Source organism: Accipiter gentilis, chromosome 33, assembly GCF_929443795.1.
Source record: "Accipiter gentilis chromosome 33, bAccGen1.1, whole genome shotgun sequence".
NCBI lineage: Eukaryota > Metazoa > Chordata > Aves > Accipitriformes > Accipitridae > Astur > Astur gentilis.
In genome coordinates, this window is record NC_064912.1 from 3,312,607 (window position 1) to 3,332,036 (window position 19,430).

Below are 19,430 nucleotides of genomic sequence, written 5' to 3' on the forward strand. Positions count from 1 at the left end.
TCATAAGCTTTTATATACTCTATCTATATATGCTAACTGGGGGACAAAGCCCTCTAATTCCTGATCTAAATTCTAAAAAATGTATGCTGATGAGATTTTTCAGGGGAGTATCACAAGTTAGTTCATGGGACATTTATAAGCATATGCTTTTGTCTTTGTGTGGATGTTAGTAGCTTACTTTAAATCGAGAATTACAATGAAGTGGTTGGGGAAGATCTTTTAAAGTTTGTTTTAACCTCTCTGCTTCGGAACAGAAAATTGGTTGTGTTTTTTTCTGTAACATTTTTCTGTTAACAGTAGTAGTCAGTGAAGTAGCAACTGTGCTTATGATGCCAAAGTATATGTTTTTGCACAGGGAGAGGCGCCTTTTTTTTTTTTTTTTTTTAACTCGGAGTCCAAGTAATTTAGGTTAGTTGAGACCTCCAGAGTTCTCTAGTTCAGCCCCATCCTCAAATGAGAGATAACTTAGATCAGGTTACGAAGTGTTCTGTCAAGTGAAGTTTGGATTATGTTCAGGAAAGAGCATCTACAATGTCCTGGGCCCTGGCTCAGTTGTTTGACCACCTTTGTGGTGAACGTTTTTATTTTTTTTTTCCTAATGCAATTAGTTCAATAAAACTGACTATGTAGAGGCAATATAGAAGCGTGTTTTAAATTTGAAACCTCATCTGCAGGAAACTACTCATTGATTTAGATTTCGAAGAGTAAGAGGTACATCTGAGGATAGAGTATTCTTTTTTATCATTAGCTATCTGATGCAATCTTTAATATAATGTATAGTTTAAAAGTCTGTGCGCATTCAGAATACTTTATTGTTGCTGCTCTGAAAAACAGATCCACAATTTTCTTAAGCATCTGGAGTAGTCTAATTAGAATTAAAAAAAAAAAAAACAACAAACCAACAAACAAAAACCACACACAAAAAAACCCCTCTTAAGTCTTGCACTGCACAATGGGGCAGGCATTAAATGTGTTGAACTGTCTTCTAAAGCAGGGCTGCTCTAGAGTCCTGGCCTAAAAAGTGTATTTGCTCGAAACCATTTTGTATGCAAAGTCTGACCTTTGCCCAGCTAATGACATGATTTAGAGATTGTCTGCCTGTGGGTTTCTGTGTTACTTGGAGATCGTGAGGATTCCCTGTCTGCGCCAGTAGAATTAATGTAAAAAGACGTGCATGGCACATCTAGGTCTAGGAGCAAGGTCATTGACTAAGAGCTGATGAAAACGATGAGAGAAATTAGAGCATAGCAATTTGCAATAGCAGCAATTGTTTATAGCTGATCTCATGTTTAGACTTACAGTATACTTTTAAAGAAGACTTCAGTGCTGTGATTTAAAAGGTAAATGTGATTCCTGGAGTTTTGGAGTCACATGTCTATAAAAGAACCTCTCTCCCTCTCCCTCTCTCCCCCCCTCTCTCTCTCTCGCAGGGGCAGGTTCCCAGTGCTGCTCTTCCCAACTCCATGAACATGCTAGGACCGCAGAGTGCGCAGTTACCATGTCCACCAGTGACCCAGCCACCTCTACATCAGACTACACCTCCTGTGTCCACTGCTGCTGGGATGCCACCTATTCAGCACCAAACTCCAACTGGAATGACTCCTCCGCAGCCAGCAGCACCCACTCAGCCATCGACACCAGTCTCATCTTCAGGACAAACGCCAACACCAACACCGGGTTCTGTTCCAAATGCGACACAGACACAAAGCACACCTACAGGGCAGACTGCAGCACAGGCTCAAGTCACACCGCAACCTCAGACCCCAGTTCAACCCCCATCTGTGCCCACCCCGCAGCCATCTCAGCAACAGCCAACATCTGTGCAGGCACAGCCACCTGGCACTCCAGTAAGTACCAGCTAGTTGCATTTTTCTTGTGTAGTGGCATTCCACAAGAGTTCACCCTATGTATAGCACCATGTCGTGAATGTGTAGAGCCCATAGCTGTCAACAGTAGCTTCTACTTTAGACCAAAGGGTTCATTATGGAGATGTATAAAAATGTGTGTGTTCAGATGTTCTCAGCATTGTTTGAAGGAGGGGGGCGTATTGAATGACTTTGAACTGCTCAAAGTAAAAATCGCAGCAGTGTGCAGAAAGATGAGGCATAACAGGCCTAATACTATATTTGGCCTTAATCAGAATCGGTCTTTTCTGATCATGAGATTTGCATAAATTTTTTTTCTCTTAAGATACAGTCAGGGCGAATGCACATTTCAAGGAATGTACAGGGTTTTACTGGGCAGGTGTTTTCTCTGTAAAAGAAGCCTTTTTGGGGCAGAATTCTTCCTTGGCTTCTCCTCTGTAAAGCAGAGTTATTAAATGTGTGATATTGAAACTTGGCTACAGTGAGCTCCTGTATCCATGTTCTGCACTGTTTTAGCATATCATCTCATGTCTCTTTTGTGCTGTTCATTTTTTAGTAAAGGAAAATATTTCTATATATGCAGTGTCTTTCTTTTGTACTGTTTTTACAACAGCTATCCCAGGCAGCAGCTAGTATTGATAACAGGGTCCCCACCCCTGCCTCAGTTGCTAGTGCTGATACGAATTCCCAGCAACTAGGACCAGATGCACCAATGCTAGAAAGCAAATCAGAAGTTAAAACTGAAGAAACTGAGCCAGAGACTAGTGAGACACAAGTGGAAGCTAAGACTGAGGTAAATGAGATTCTATACAGCTTAACTGAAAGCAGTGATAGATATAAAAGCACTTAATGATGTGTCTGAATTGGTGAGCTAAGGGGCGAGAGGAGGGTAGTTACTGGAAAGTAACTGTCCTGAGGAAAGCCATGGATGGAGAGTGCTTTGACAATCTCAAACTAATATTTTGATGACTGAAGTTTGGGTCACAGTTGTAATGGTATATCTCATTGCATCCTTTCTTAAGGTGGAGGAGGATTTACAAGGATCTTCACAAACAAAAGAAGAAACAGAGGGAACAGAACTGAAACAGGAGCCAATGGAAATAGAAGAAAAGAAGCCTGAAATAAAAGTAGATGCTAAAGAGGAAGAGGAGAGCGGCACTAATGGAACCACTTCTCAATCCACATCACCTTCTCAGCCACGCAAAAAAAGTATGTGTGTGAAAACTGAGTTTTTCTTGTGTACTTTGTTTTTACTAGCATTTGTTTTACATAGTCTCCGCTCCTGCTGGAAGGTCTGTTTTGCACATGTGTTCCAGCACATGGAGCTCTAGGAGATCAATACTCTAACTTATTTTTAAAAGTAGGATTCCTTTAATGTTACATGAACCACAGGTGAGAAAAGCATATTATTGTGGTCTTGATCCTAGCAGTCTTCTCGCAGATTCCAATTTCTGCCCAAAAGGACCAAGACAGTAAGGCAGTGATTGTTGGAGAAATTATATACGTGTATCTCTCCATGTACATCTTGGCCAGTGCCCTTTCAGGGGAGCTCATTGTAAATAAGAGTGCTTGCAGTAACCAAAAATATCCATTGCTTTGCTTTTCTCTTAGAGGCTGCACATACCGCCTCCATACTGAGTTTTAGCATTCACTTCTCTGAGAATTAGGTGCTTGGACTTCTCTCCTGAATCTGTATTCCTCCAAGGCTGGACTGCTGTAATAGACTTAAACTTTTTTAAAGTCCTATGTAGTTATCAGTGTAATGTTCATTTGAGAGCTTTCTGCTCAGAAGTAGTTAGATCAGTAGTCTCTGAAGGTAATACACAATGTTAGCATAGATTTAGATGTGGCTGTATCTGTACTGTGTATTTTTTCCAGAAGGCAACTTGATGGCATTACAGATCTTGAATGGACTTATATAAATGATTGCATGCCTTGGGTTAGTAAGAAGTAAATAAATAAGATTCTTAAAACAGACAAAAATAAATTACTCCACTTGTAGTGCAGACTTTGTGAGAGCCTGCAAGATTAAGTTTTTGGACTCGAAAACCTTAGCTGTTCAGAGACCTCTGTCTCTCAGCATCTGCTTTTTTGAGATTTGTTTTCTGTGGTTAGTTTTTAGTTTTTGACCAAAGGTACTTTCAACATGCTGCAAATGTCAAAAAAGGGAAAGTGATGATCCATTTCATTACTTTTTTTTCTTCTGCCCTTGCAAAGGAAACTGCATATAGTTATATTAGGAGAATGTTATGGGTGCATGCTTTCCAGAATATGATCAAGGAATCATAAAGTTTTAAAGTTTATGCAGCTTGAATCTTGATCTCCTGTATATGCTTGGGGTTGCATTTAATTACTAAACACCTTTTTATAATAAAACACATTTTCCTGTAGATGGTATTTTCAGTTTGTAGCACAGTGGGCCAGCCAAATGAGAGTATGCTGCAGAACTAAATGGCAGAGCCTGTTTCAAACAAAATCTAAGACAGGGAGTAGAAACCTTATTAGCATTTATAAACCAGTTATATTCCCAGTGGAAGGACTCACCACTGCTTGTTAGAAGGAGTATGCTTGCAAGTAAATCGAGGCGAGTGGTTGAAAGTGGAAGATTCTTGCAGAATTATTCTGCTGATTCAGTCTGGGTTACTATGTATTTCCAATACCTCATTTAGTAACACAATTTTATCTTGGAAATAGTGTCACTAAGTAACCCTATAGTATAATACATGTGCACCATGGGAAGGTACAACTGTATACACAGTTTTAAATGTTGACATTTTCTCACCAAGTAGTTTGTCCAACTTTAATAGAGCATTTGTATTAAAATGCTAAACAAACCAAGAAGTATTCAAGAGCAAATACTATGAAGTTTGCTTAAGGGTTATATGATATTTTACAACTACCTATGAGACTCATCTGGAGTTTGCATGGGTTACAGAAGTATTTGGAAGCTCTTCTTCCTTCCCATGTGGCCAGATCCCCCACAGTAACCTGGGACATAGCAGATACGTGCTGCAGCTACTAGGGGGAAGGAAGGTGCATGGTTGGAAGTGTCATAGAGGGTATACTATAAGATACCTTAGCAAGTTGCAGCCTGATACCTTAATATTTGAAAAGTTTCATTGGGCCACCAGAAGATTGTTTTTCTGGGTACAGGTGGCTTATGTTGTGGAGTTGGAAACTCATCTGTTTGTACCACCCATCCAGGTGTACTGAATGCCATTGGCCTGACTGTGCTCACTTAATATAACTAGACTGTAACCTGATTTAAGTGATGGAAATACTGTATGGGCTAGAAAACAGACCAAGATGATACTGGTGAGATACTGGTCTGCTCAGTTCACTTACACCTGAGTTTTTGAAGTTTAGCTTTTTTGGATAATTGCAGACACCCCTTCAGCAAGCTTTTCTTCCTCATCAAGGTTTTGCCTTCATAAATGCGGGCAACTGAACCCTTCCAAATTCAGGATTTGATTTGGTTTGGTTTTGCTTTTTTTTTTTCTGCAAATCTAATGTAAGCAAGAAAGGAAGGTTTTTGATTCCTTGCCTTTTCCCTTGCAGTCTTCTCAAAAGAAATGGTATAATACTCATTTGGGTAGCTCCTGTCTCCTCTTCTCATTGTAGATAGCTGCCTTAGTTTGATGACCTTCAAGATAAGTTTTACTGGTTTCTTCCCTTCTTTATAAGACATAATAATGCAAAACCTACAAGGGCTTGGTTTTGGGGGGACAATACCAGTGTATTGTCCTTATTGTTTCAAAGATGTCTTCATCTTCATTTACGAATTTTCTCCTTAGTAATCATACACAGGATTTCCTCTGTTTGAAAGAAATAAAATTTTTAAAAGGTAGAATTATACTCTTCTCTGGCAGATAATATGTCATCATGATTCAGGCAAAGATCCCATTTTCTTTTTACCACCCACGCATGCAAGACAAAATGGGATAACTGGATGCCAGCTCCTTATAAAGATCATCTAGCTACCGGAGGAGAACCAAGAGCATTTCATTTTGGAGAAGGGGGAGAGGGGAGAACAGAAACTTTCTTGTAAAATCTGTGTATTGGGAGATCCTATGATCAAATGTTCTGTTATTAGTCATATTCCTTAGAGGCAGAACAGGTTTTTACGGCTAAAGATGAAGGCAACTTTTCTTTGTGTTTTTAGGTGAAGTCATAAATCGAAATAACTGGATTTTGATTTTTATTTTTTCAAACTTGAAAATGAAAGTAGGTTGTAAACTTTATCAGCAAAGATAATTAGGCTTTAAGGAACTTGGCAAAAGTGTGCTGAATCTCTGTAGTTTGGTTTTAAATAAAGATTGGATTTATTTTGAAAGATACTGTAGCTTAGTGGTATGTTGTTATAGGGGCCAGCACAGGGGAAAATTCTAAAAGCAATGTCAAGCAGGTAGCCAAAATACATTATTAAAAGGTGCTTTTTGACCTTTAAATTTCATTGCATGAAATAATTCAGATTACCAGGTTATGAACTACCTGAGCCAGAGCAAGATGGTTCCAGAAGCAATAGAGAATACTTTTTCTCATGAACAGAATTTATTATTTCTTTCTGTTCCTGAGAATTCCATAATATAATTTAGTAGTTGTTTATAAAACATGGAGACTATATAGTAAGGTTCCTTTCACAGGAAGGTGTCTGCGTATATGGTATCAATAAATATGGAAGACAATTGCCATTTTATTGGGATGTTGTCAGTGTAGTTCAGCTGTAGCAACAGCTGAAATTACCATCAAGATGCATTTGTTGTTGTAACACCAAATGTAGGCCTCCTTGGCTCATCTTGTTTTTAATCTGGCGAGTCTGAGTTCAGTAGTAGCAGCATGAGATCTTGATGTATCTGTAAGGCAAGCCTTTGCAGAAGCCCTTCTGGCAGCTTGCTTAGTCCTTTACCGTGATTTAGGTGACTTGGGTGGTATCGTGCCTGTTGTGTACATGAGCGGCAATCCTCTCTTCAGTTAGAGGCAGTGCACTCAAATGGTCTTAAAAATTTCATCCTGACTAACAATTTCCAGGAGTTGCAGCATCTACAAATGGTTAAAAAAATTGAGAATTTAATGCTTTAGAAATTTTTTGAGTAGGGTGAACTTAATTTCTTGTCTTGCTTTATTTTGCGTGTAATTTCAGTGAGTGTAGTTGAGACAAAAAGACTTCCTCTCGGAAATATCACCCAAATTAAAAAAGGGGGGAAAAAGAACTCTTCAAAAATTATAGATTTTTAACTAGAAGTTCCAAAAAGCAATTTATATCTTTACCAAAATATCATTTGAGTGACAAAAGCAATGATCAGACTCGAAGGAAGGGGTTACTGTAGCCCTGTTGATTTAAGTGCTTCCAACAGAACTTCTAATCGCTCCCTTTTATTGGTATCGTTCTCATTTCAGCCAGGTAGATGAATTAGATGCCATCTTGCTTTCCTTAGTTGTCTTTTTTTCTCAGTAATAGGCATTGTTCCCTATTTAAAGACTCTGTTCCTAAGGAAATAAATGTAATTACACTCCTGAGATGTTCAAAGAGCTCTCCAAGTTATCATTATTTTTCAGAAAATGCATTGCCTTTCTTGTCCTTGTCATCCACTATTGTAAGAAACATGGCTGTTGCCATGCCACTGTTGCCAAGTGGTTGTAATGATGCGTATAAATCTAGAAGTATTAACACTTTCAAAATCAATTAACAGTCCATCAGAGCGGGACTGTTTGTATACTACGGCCAGAAAACTCCTGTGCCAGCTATCAAGACATCTGGTTACTCTCTGTGGAGCTGGCTCTTCGGCCCTGTCCACTATGGTGTTTTTTGCTGGAAGAATGTTGGCTTGGAAATAGCAAACAAGGTTAGAAGGGAGGGAGAGGAGAATCCACTTAGTCTTTTCTCTGAAGAGCTAATGTTCATCCGTGTTGAAGCAATTGAATTAATTTGGTTCTGGATAAGTTGTGTGTGGATTTTTTTGTTTGTTTTTTAATGCTCTAGGATATGTATCGTCACAGGCTACAGTTGTTCCTACCTCCTTATTCTGGGAGTATCACCTACTGTGATTTAGGTAAACTTAAAAACTGCATGGTAGCCTCTTGATGGTAAGGTTTGACTCTAATCAGCTATGCAGATCAGGAAATCCCTCTCAAGACTTCGATGTTAACATCGTTGTTTGTTTTTTTTAAGGGGAGTCAAGGTCAGGAAATGTGGGAAAGAAATTTTCTAACCTTTCTGACTTTCATTAACAGTTTTCAAACCTGAGGAGCTGCGGCAGGCTCTCATGCCTACCCTTGAAGCTTTGTACCGGCAGGACCCAGAGTCTCTACCTTTTAGACAGCCTGTGGATCCCCAGCTTTTAGGGATTCCGGTGAGTTAGCATTAAAAAAGTGTTTTTATGTTTTGTCTTGGCTCATATAAAGATTTTGTCTTTTCTGTTCAACATATTGTAAACAGTTGACATCTTAAAAATAAAGGTTTTTGTGTGTGTGTTTAAAGGACTACTTTGACATTGTGAAGAATCCTATGGATCTTTCAACCATTAAACGTAAATTGGATACTGGCCAGTACCAAGAACCCTGGCAGTATGTGGATGATGTTTGGCTAATGTTTAACAATGCCTGGCTTTACAATCGCAAGACTTCCAGGGTCTATAAGTTTTGCACTAAACTTGCGGAGGTGTTTGAACAAGAAATTGATCCTGTTATGCAATCACTTGGCTACTGTTGTGGGCGCAAGGTATGTATTCCAGGGATGGAGTCGTATTCTTCCAAAGAGCCTAACTAGATTAATCAGATAAAACATGTGCTTTGTACTCCTTTTTTAAAAACTGAAATACTGAATGAAAGGTTTGTTAAAAGTTTGGCTTTATTATAAGCATGCTAAGAGCTAAAAAGGGTAGATAGCATCCTTCTTGCTGCTGTTCTGTTATTGTTGCATTTTTCTCCCTTGGAGAACACCTCTTTTGGTCATAAGCAATACTAAAATGCTTTGCTTGTTTCCCATGTATGTTGTAGGTGGTTAGAAGGTCAGCTATTTAGCTTATATATTTAATAATTATAATTAAATTGAGAGCTGTGCTAATATATTTACAATAGCTTGGAAGAGTGTGATAAACATAACAATGTATTATGATATCTGTAAGCATCAGGTTTGCCTAATAGATACTTGATTAACATGGGATTACATTTTAAAGCTTCTTTTTTCACCATTGTTTTGCAGTATGAGTTTTCTCCACAGACCTTGTGCTGCTACGGCAAGCAGTTGTGTACTATTCCTCGTGATGCTGCCTACTACAGTTACCAGAATAGGTAAGTCCTTGACTTTGGCTTTTTTCCTTATTCAGGAAGTGAGATCCTTTGAGTTCTCTGCACATACGGAGGAGGATGATTATTAACTTTTTCTTTCCTTTGTCAGCAAGTCAGGAAAAAATTATTTTTGTATCTTTGCATGCTGTCCTTTTGCAGGTGACCCCTGTAGTTTCCTGTACTGCAGCTTAATACACACTGTACTTAAGTGCTTGCTATTAGCTAGGCTGCACCATGCATCAGTTAAGTGGAACTGACGTTGTCCACATTTTCCACAAAAAGAGTAGCAGGGCTTGCTGGAGGGAGAAGGGCAGAACTACAAAAAGGCACTGAGAAATCATGTTACCTTGTTCTGGGAGAACTGTAAAAATACACAGGTTTGTTTTCAAATTAGTGTCAGAATTTGCAAAGTAAAGGGTACAGTGATTCATTGCAAGACTTTACATTCTCTCTTCCTAGTTAGTACCTCTATTTAAATTAGTTTTGAATTAGCATTGAAAACTACCCAGAGATTCCATGAGAAGCTATGAAAACACTAGTTTTTATTATTTTTTGATTACTACTAGGATTTGGTGTTTGTATGATTGTTAAACAATTGTTATAATATTACTTTTCCATTTAATGCTTAAATCAACAGTGCTATAATAACAAAGCAAACTTAGAACTTGGCTTTGGTTTCTTAGATGTTCCCCCCACCAACAAAAAAAAATGCAAAACATACGTGGGCTAAGACACAAACTTCCTTTTCCCTGTTTAAAACAAAGTTACCAATTGCTTGGCAGTCTGTAAGTCTTGCCAACTTTGAAGTGCACAGCGGGCTGTTGTCTAACTGAAGTTAGAGAACTAATTCAGACAGTCAGTGCTTGCCTTTAGTCTCTCTTAGGGCGATCCCTACGTCACCAAACATGCTGTATGATGCTGCAAGACTGTTGTGTACCACCAAGCTGAAGCAGCACAGTATGGGAGATAAAAATGGGTTGTCTTACGTTATATGTTGGGTCTTAGGTGACCTTTGTGAGGCAGATAGTATTGATGCAGAGGAATGTAAATTCACGAGCTCTCATAAAAGGTTTTATTCAGCCGCTGTGATCTCCAAAAAAAGTACAGTCGGAAGAGAAAGAAAGCAATTAAAATCTGTTTAAAGGGATAGTACTTCAGTACTAGAAGTGGGGGAAAAAATAACCCTTAAATACCAACTCTGTGTGGTAGAATTTCAAATACTTTAAATATTATGCATCCAGGTAGTACTGTATTTTAAAAGAATGGTAACTTCAAAAATAATTGAAGAAGAGGTCATTTTCTTTCAGTTATACCTTTCCTATTTAAGTTAGTATTAAATCATTTGGATTACTCTGTGGAAGGCAATGTTAGTTGCTAGCGAGAAGTCCAGGGTTGATGGGGCAGTGGGTTCCTCTGGACTCCTGGACTCAGTGATGCATTATTTTAGTTTCCTACCTGTTATACATGCGATAACCCATTTACACTGAGTTTAGTCTAAAAGGGTATTAATAAAAGGGAGGTGATTTGTCTAAGTGTCAGTAGGCCAGGAATAGAACAGAAGTAGGTATAGACTTCTGTTCATCCAGATGTCTTGAGAAAGGGTTAGGGTTTTGGAATTTGGGGTGGTTAGGGAGGGGCGGGGGGGGGGGGCTTTCTGGTTTTCTATTTCAGGCCAAGTAAATTGAGTGATGAATGAGGCTTTTTTGGGTTGGATTTTTTAACAAAATATTTCTAAAGATCAATCACTGTATTTTTAAGTGTGCATTTGGACTATCAGATCATAGAAAGCCCTTATTCATCAGCTGTATTGCTCTAAAACAGTCAAATTAACTGTTTCCTGTGACAGTGATCTTCAAATCTCAGATTTTTTTTCTTAACTGAGTAGCAAATTAGTGAAAAACAAATTCTGTGGTTCCAGCAGATCCTTAATTGGTCAAAGCTTTTTGATTTTGTCCATTTATGGAACAGACAAAATTGGATGTACTTAAAGTCCAGTGTATTGCATAACTAAATTACAACTAAGAATATTTAGGCACCATTGAATAAATGAACCCTGGCACTACAGTTCAATGATTAAAAGTTAATTATTTGGTATAGAGCTGTTTGGCTTCCATAATAAGGCAGAAGTTTAGGTTAAAGTAAGCGTTCAGAAAATATACTTAATGTGCGAATATCCAGTTGAGAAAACTGATTGGTATTTCATATCAGTACTAGCATCCAGTTACTAATTTAGAATTTCCTTTGAATGCACTTAATTACAGTTGGAAATTTACCTGTTAATGCAGAGATTGAGCATTTTCTGGACTTCGGTATTGAACCATAGTTTTACTCTTTGATAAACAGGAATCAGTCACCTGAACAGTCTGCATTTGAAAAGCTTTTCATTTTTCATGTGTTGCAATAAGTACATTCTTCGGATTTTCTATGACTGTTATAACTAGAATATTGTATGCTTTCTATGGGTTTTGTTGAATATTTGTAGTGAAATGCAAAAACCAGTGAATCACAAGCAAATCTCTGTTTCTGAGGGTCCATATTCATAATAAGTTATAGCTATTATTTCACCTTTGTTATTTTATGGACAAATATTCATGATCTTTAGGTGATTCATTTTCACTGTATTTCAATTTTTATTTCCTCATTCTAATATCATGAATTAAGGCTTGACTCTTGCTAGTGTTAGGTTGCAGTTCTGCAGCATGTAAAATCCTGTGCTCCCCTTCGGATCTGTGGATCACTGGAGCACGTGCTTAACACACTGCTGAACCAAAGCACTCATCCCTGTGAGACAGAGCTTCCTGGAGCCACAGCATGAGCAGAGGGTGAAATATCTGTGCTGGTGGAGCTAGTTAGATTTCTGCAGTGTAACTTAAATCCAGTATCAAAGGCAGCCTCATTGCTCAGTTTCACGAGTGCTTTGAGAGCCCATAAATTATTCTAAAAATGGATCAGAATTAACCTTTTCTTGGGTTGTTTAAATGTAGCAAAGTATTAATAGGAGCCTTGACCATGGATTTTTCTGGCTACGTACTCGTGTGTTTCAGTCCTTCCCAATCTGACTCTTAAAATGAGCATCCTTGTTAGTAAGGAAAATACTTAGAAGGTTTTGTTAATTGAAGAAAAATTTAAAGAAGCACATTATAGAAAAAAAGGACATGAACAACGTGTAAAAGGATATAAAATTCTGAACCTGTTGTGTTTGGTGGGTTTTTGGTTTTTTTAATTATTAGATGATGCTGTATCAATTTAGGGGTATGGGGTGAGGGGCAAGTTAAGTCAGTGTAAATGAGATGTGCAGTGTCAGTATCTGCTCCTGAAATTCTCTTGTAATACTGCTCTGTAATAACCATGATATATTTATCACTCCCAATGATTACAAATTAATGGAATACTTTTTTTTTTTTTTCTCCTGGTCTTGTTCTGTTACATTATCAGCTCCAAAAGCCTTGGTTTTCCTTGGGAGGGTGATGTCTTTAATCCTAGTTGAGCTGACCCAGGAGAAGAGAAGTCACTTGCAGTTTAACTTGTGGTAGGCTGGCAAGCAGCCCTCCAGGCAAAGAGCATGGCATTTTAGCTCACATGGTTGCTATCAAAGTTGCAGCTGCCCTGCTGGTAAGATGGATTATGTGGATATCTCAGTATGGGCTATATTAGCTAGAATAAAATACACCTTTCTCCTGTGTCAATCCCACGGTAGACGGGAGTATTCAGTGTGCTGCTGCATTTAAGTGGTTCTTGGCTAGCAGAGTAGCTCTTGAAGCCTGAGCCAGCTGGCAGACTTTGCAGAAGTTTTCAGGCTCTTGTAAACTATGCTATGGTAACATGGACCTGGCTCCAGCCTGGGGAGGACACAGATTGCTCCGCAGAACATCTTTCCCCGATTAATCGGGCGCTGTGGAAGGACCCAGTCCTGCTTGCTTGCACTGTGTTTCACAAGTATTTAGAAAACATGTAGTGGTGATGCGATGGCCAGTGCATGTTGCAGGAGGAAATTCTGATCCATACATTGCAATAAGTGCCTATAAATGTTTTTGGTTGTCTCCAGGAAAGCACAGCCTTGGAGATCTGTCACCTGGATTACAGTAGTTTAAGTGTATGAGTACATGTTTGAAGGGGCAAGCTGCCATATTTATTAATCTCCATCCCTTAAGTTGTTGGTTCATTGTAACGTTGAGTCTCGTTTGATGCCTTTTATACTTACCATTTGTACGGTTCTAGTGTTTGAGTACTAAAACTGCGTTTTACTGTGCTGCCGTTGCTGCTTATACTTTCTCACTCTTGATCCTTTATTTTGATGATCCTTTGTGGCCTTCCTGCATTTTACAGCTGTGGCCTCTCTTTGTTACCTTTGTTCATGTGTGAATTCATATCCTTTCCAAACATTTAGCCTCTTTTTTTTTTTTTTTAATGACCCTGACAACTTTGGTTCCAGTTCATCTGAAACAAACAAACAAAAAAATCCCACAAAAAAAAAAATCTGTGTAACTTTGATTTTATTTTTTTTCAAATGCAGATTGTATTTTCATAGAGTTGTATTCCAATTTACTCAGCTTAGTTTGTTAAACTGCAGTATTGGTTTTGCTGAGTATAACTTGGATTGGCTCTTGGTCTGGTGACCAAAAATTGTACCTAGTCTCATATTCAATTTGTAAAGCTTAATTCCTCATTTTTAATGTACCTGATAAATATATTGTATGTATGTACAATATTTAATGTTGTTCACATATATACATATATTGTACTTATATAGATAAATGGCTGGAAACTCTGACCCATAATTGCATTTCTGTTAAATGTTTGTCTAGAGTATGGATTTGGTTTCATTTATATTAAATAATATGAGCTGAGCAATTGGTCACATTTAATCTTATAGTCAAATAACTTTTGAATTTCATATTTTTTTGTAGATTTTTTTCAATACCAAGTGTTTCTGCTTTTAGAGTTTTTACTGACAATCAGTAAACGCTTTCAGCATGTTTTCTAATTACTTAAATCTGTAATAAATGTGTTCTTAAAGCTTTTTAACAGGCTCTTTTTTTACCCAAAGGAAACGCAATCAGTCACAAGCCTGGAATCAAAGAGCATTTTTTCCTAAGTAATGCAAATCAAATCCAAATTCTTAAATTTGAAGTCTATACAAACGTAGCGCTTGGTAGCTACTTCATGAATCCTCCTCAAATTTTGAATTTGACGCCCGACAACTTGTTAGTAATGTATAAAATGAGACCGAATGCTAATCTGTGCTTTGCCTTGGCTTTCTGCTCTGTGTTGTCTTGGTGTTTGCGTCTTACCTCTTACGTCTGTGCTGTTTGTTCCCTCCCCTGTTCTCTAATCCTGCCCTCCCCTCCCTCTGTTCCTCCTCATTGTCCACACTGACCCATCAATCAACCAACAACGCCCCCCCTTTCGTCGTGGTGATCTGCCCTGCTCTGGTTGGTGGCTCCGTGCTTGGGTGGCTGTATGTTGTGCTGGACCAGTTCACCCAAATATGGCCTTCTTGCTGACAGGTATCACTTCTGTGAGAAGTGTTTCACTGAAATCCAGGGGGAGAATGTCACCCTGGGTGATGACCCTTCCCAGCCTCAAACGTAAGTCGCTTCCTTTTTTCTGCATGCTGCCCTTTTAGATGGGAGGGGTGATGTGTAGTCCTGATTTGATAGTAAAACCCTGTGGCCGGTGGTGGTGTTCATGGGGAAATGCCTACTTTATTACTAATAAGAGATTTTACAGTAACAGATGATTAAGAGTTGTTACTGTGTTGGGTCTATTAGCCTGCCCAACAAGGTCGCTTGTGTCTGGTTGCGCTAGTCAAGAGCTGCCCGTAGACTGGTGCAGAGGGTGGCAGACACTAGATAATGTGATTGCGGGGCGGGGGGGCAGCTGTGTCAATAAATGTCATTAATTCATTACCTTTTCAAATGAAAGACTTCAGCTAACTCTGATGTCTCACCTTTTGAAGTACAGCTTTTGCGTATGAAACCAAGGGCTTGTCTTTAACCTGACCAGAAAATAAGATGCTCTAAGATTTGAGGAATACAAGCTGGTTTGGAAGGTGGTTGCTTTATTGATGATAGCTTCCCTCATTCTTTATGATTTTAAATTTATGTGTATGCTTGGGTATCTCTTATTTTGCTTTTAATTTACACAGAAAGTGAAATGGGAAAAATATTTTCTGTAGCTTAAAATAAAATAAACGGAATTGCTTTCTCTGAATAGAAAATAAATACTGATATGCTTTCTTCTGACTTGAGGTTTGCTCATTTGCTGCAATTCAGAAAAGCATAATACTGTCTTAGGCTCTGATATAAAGGTACTACTGAGTTTTCATATTAACTCTTTGTCTCTAGAACCATCTCTAAGGATCAGTTTGAAAAGAAGAAAAACGATACACTAGATCCAGAGCCGTAAGTACCGGGCTGTTGTTTTTCTTGAGATAATCTTATCACTTTCACTTGTCCTTTAACCAGCACTTCAGAAACTAGGCAGTGAATAAAGAAGTCTTCCTTTTATCTCCACCTCTGCCCAAACATGCTGCAGAATCTTTATCTAGAGTTCGTAGCACAACATGCAAACGTGATGTCTACCATTGATATCCAAGAGGAAAATGTGAGCCTGTTTTAATGGCAGTTTCTAGTTCTGTTTATTTGGATAATTCCTTAGGTGTATTTTGCAAGGCACTGTGCAACTGGCTGAAAATAGCCCTCCATCCTACAGAGCCTTTCACAATCAAGCCCTCAGTACCTGTGGGGGTGTTCTGCATTTTCCTCTTCCAGTTTAGCTAGGCTTGTAAAACACATTTTTCTCTTCACCCAAGTGCTTAGCCCACTTGAAAGAGCCATCCTCCTTCCTTCGGTTTATTACCCTTGGGAAGTTCAGCAAAAGCCAAGCTGAACATTTCTTCAGTAGCACTGTGCTGCTTTTCCTGCTGTCCTTAACTAACTGAAACAAGACTTTATCTTACTGCTCCTTTGTTCTCTGGCAGTTTGATATGTAATACATTTTGATTCCTTTTCTCATCTTTGCAAATACTAAATAGAGCTCCTCCCCTAGACCTTTAAAGGCAGACTTCTGAGGTACACCTCAGTGCATTTGGCTTCATAACCAGTGTTGCAGTCTTGACTGGGAAAACTTCTAACAGAATTTTGACATACTATTTTGGGGAAAAAAAACCCAAACAACAACAACAAAAAACCCTACAGCAGACCCATGCAGGCAAAGACAAGCTAATACATGTTTTCTTGGCACAGTGATTCACGAATTACTAGTTTTTACATTTACAGTAAGTTGAGCAACCATTTAGTCAGCTTGTGGTTGTTGCAACAATTGAAAATTAAATCCATAGAGGTACTGTTGAGCAGAATTCGCTGAAGCTGGAAAAAGTCAGAACTCTGCTTAGAAGAGGATAAAAAAGATCTGGAACCAGTTGTGCTTGAAAGCTCATTTCACATTTTTAAACTAGTATGTTTTACAATTTTTATAATATATATATATAAATCTTATTTGCACGTGAGATTAATAGATGTATATTGGAAGCTATTCTAATGAGTAATTTTTTTAAACTAACACATAAATTGGGCCTGCCGAAGTTGATTCCGTTCTTAGCAGACAGTTAGAAAGTCCTTTCTTGCTGAATTCTGGAAAATTACTTGCCTAACAACAAAAGTGACTGGCTGCTGTTTTTTCTTCTCAGGTTTGTTGACTGCAAAGAGTGTGGTCGGAAGATGCACCAGATTTGTGTGTTACATTATGATATTATTTGGCCCTCAGGGTAAGATGTTTGTTAGGTTTTTAACCCTCATACAGTAAGACCAATGTAGTTTATATATTTAAGACTTTCTGGCTTTGCTCTTTAATATGCAGTCCCTGCCCTTCAAGAACTGAATACAAAAGGACAAAGCCTTTCAGAATAAAATACTTTTTTTGGTGTTTGGGGTCTCATTTCAGTATATTCAGATGAAAATGTGCATGAAACCAACTTGTTCATATATGCAGGTTTCTGTGGTTTCTTTCTAACTACTAAATGGAAGCTGGTTGGAGGTAAGTTTGTATACTACAGCACACAGGTGCAGGTGTAACTGCTTGGCAGAATTAAATCAGCTCATAAAGGCTTTAAGTCCCTCAAAAATGGAGAGATACAAACTGTTCAAATCCAGAGAAAAATATATTGTACTCTGACTTGTACATTATGGGTTCAAACATTGGGCTTAAGCTAGCCACTAATGGGTTTATGCTAAGTTTTTGGCAATTTTTTTTTCTCAATAGGTTTGTCTGTGATAATTGTCTGAAGAAAACTGGTAGAACACGCAAAGAAAACAAATTCAGTGCTAAAAGTGAGTTTGATATTTCTGGGTTTTATCTTCAACTTTCATCTTCTCCCTGCCACCCCTATTAGCTTTTTGATTGAGACTTTTCTGTTGTCATGATAGACAGTACAGGAACATTTGCAAAATGGGGAGTAGTGTAGCCCAAGGCTTTAGTAGCTGTCAGAATTTTAATCAACATTTTAAAGACCTGCTCTTTATGTGTTTGTGGTCAGTCTTAATGCTGCTTGAGGTATTTGGCATCTATGTCCTTATTTTTCTAAGATTTTAAAAAAAAAAAAGAAAAGAAAAGGGGGGGGAACACGACAGGACAGGAGGACTGGAGAACCATCAGGCTGCATGCACTTTACTGGCTATATTTAGACATGTTGCCATGTAGTGTTGAAACTAGTAAATTACTGTCACCTCTGTGCCCTTCCAATAACATGTAGTAACAAGTTGTACTGCATTTCAGGTGCACTGTGGTAGTGCCAAGTACTAATGTATTTGAAGAGCTTTTCTTGCTTCTAGAGTGGACTGTGGTATAAGAACTGTCCACTGAAATAAGTAACCAATTGTACAACATGTCTAGATTTTCTTGGAAATAAGCATTGTCATAATCTTGTTGAAATGTGCACTAAACAGAGTGCCAAAAGCTGCCAGGTCAAGTTGTCTCAGTCTCCTTAGTCATCCTTACACAGGCATTCTTTGCATGCATTTAGCATCAGGGAACATAATTTAATAACTTTTACCCATAAGTGTTTGGGAGGGGGAAGAGTAGGGCCTAGCATTGAAAATGCAGTGTCAGTGGCATAAAGTAGAAAACTAAAGTGAGTGTAGAAACCAAGAGGGTGATTCAGACACGTGAACAACTAGAACTTGCAGGTACACCTGATTCCTCCCTTGTTGTTCTTTGGTCCTTGGAGGTTCTGGGCATTACCTTGTCATACTGTGACTTTGCAAGCCTGAATCTTCCAAATTGTAATAAAAGAGTGGTTTTGCATTAAATGTAACTTCTTGATAACTTTGCGTGTGGTTGATTGCATAAGAGATTTGAAGGGGGATAGTTTGGAGATGATAATGCTGTATGAGACATATTAGGTTACCGTAATCAAAATGGTCTCTAGAGTAACTTGACACATGCAAGATAGTATTGTTAAAAAAGATTAAAATTAGTCTCATTAAAGACAGATTAAGATTGTAAGAGAACATTAATAAAATGATGACATAAAAATGTAGTTTTAGATAACCATTTAAACTAGATGTCTCTTCTATTATGTGCTGACTTTACAGCATATATTGATGTAAATTAGCTTAAATAAGTATGCAATTCCTTGGATGTCTGCAGTTCTGTGACATTGCTTAAAGTTTGAGTAACCAACCATTTGGTTCAAGATAACCATTCTGTTCTTTGGGGATCTGGATAGGGAAATAATGGTGCTTTTTCCTTTCCATTGATCTCCTTTTCCTTCTCCTTTTCCTGCTGTTTGGCCATCTTGGGGTTTTTTTCCCCATGATGATTTATGAGTCCTGCTGCCAGCTGTAATCCACTGGTGGGCTCAGGTCTTGAGATCAGTTTCCTTTAGTAGTGCTCTAGGGGAAGCACAAGAAAGGGAAGGAAAGCCTACTCTTGTTGTCAAAATGTTGGTCTTAATACTGACCTAAAACCAAACATAAGCAATGAAAGTTTGAAATGTTAACATGTTTCCTCTCCCCCTCCTTCCCCATAAAAACCTTTACTTACTGAATTGCCATCAATATTTCTGTGCTCTCTCAAGCATGCTGGCACAATGCTAATAATCAAGATAGCACATCCCTCAGCTACAAACTGTTGCTCAGCTGTTATAGTAACATTCATGTTCCTAATGTATATCAAGTAAAATTGCTTATCTTAACCACATTGCAAGTAAGTTGCATAAAGCTGTCTGATAGCATGCCAAATATAACCTATACACTAGTGTACAGCTGGATTATGCTG

The 19,430-nt window shown here is 38.3% G+C and overlaps 2 protein-coding genes across 4 annotated transcripts in view; one reads left to right on the forward strand and one right to left on the reverse strand.

The window, feature by feature from the left end:
• Positions 1 to 19,430, reverse strand: part of GLIS2 (GLIS family zinc finger 2) — a 300,390-nt gene that overhangs the window by 254,780 nt on the left and 26,180 nt on the right. The gene's annotated exons all lie outside the window — the stretch shown is intronic.
• The window catches only part of CREBBP (CREB binding protein), a 97,773-nt gene that overhangs the window by 63,561 nt on the left and 14,782 nt on the right, over positions 1 to 19,430 (forward strand). For 2 of the 3 annotated variants that reach the window (XM_049791144.1, XM_049791147.1), the window contains exons 14-23: positions 1,431 to 1,847; positions 2,479 to 2,658; positions 2,888 to 3,074; positions 8,097 to 8,215; positions 8,344 to 8,583; positions 9,067 to 9,155; positions 14,660 to 14,740; positions 15,500 to 15,556; positions 16,843 to 16,920; positions 17,415 to 17,482. In XM_049791144.1, the coding sequence (XP_049647101.1) occupies positions 1,431 to 1,847; positions 2,479 to 2,658; positions 2,888 to 3,074; positions 8,097 to 8,215; positions 8,344 to 8,583; positions 9,067 to 9,155; positions 14,660 to 14,740; positions 15,500 to 15,556; positions 16,843 to 16,920; positions 17,415 to 17,482 (1,516 nt within the window). Of the gene's footprint in view, positions 1 to 1,426; positions 1,848 to 2,478; positions 2,659 to 2,887; positions 3,075 to 8,096; positions 8,216 to 8,343; positions 8,584 to 9,066; positions 9,156 to 14,659; positions 14,741 to 15,499; positions 15,557 to 16,842; positions 16,921 to 17,414; positions 17,483 to 19,430 lie in introns of all 3 variants that reach the window. The other variant, XM_049791146.1, reaches the window with a different exon arrangement.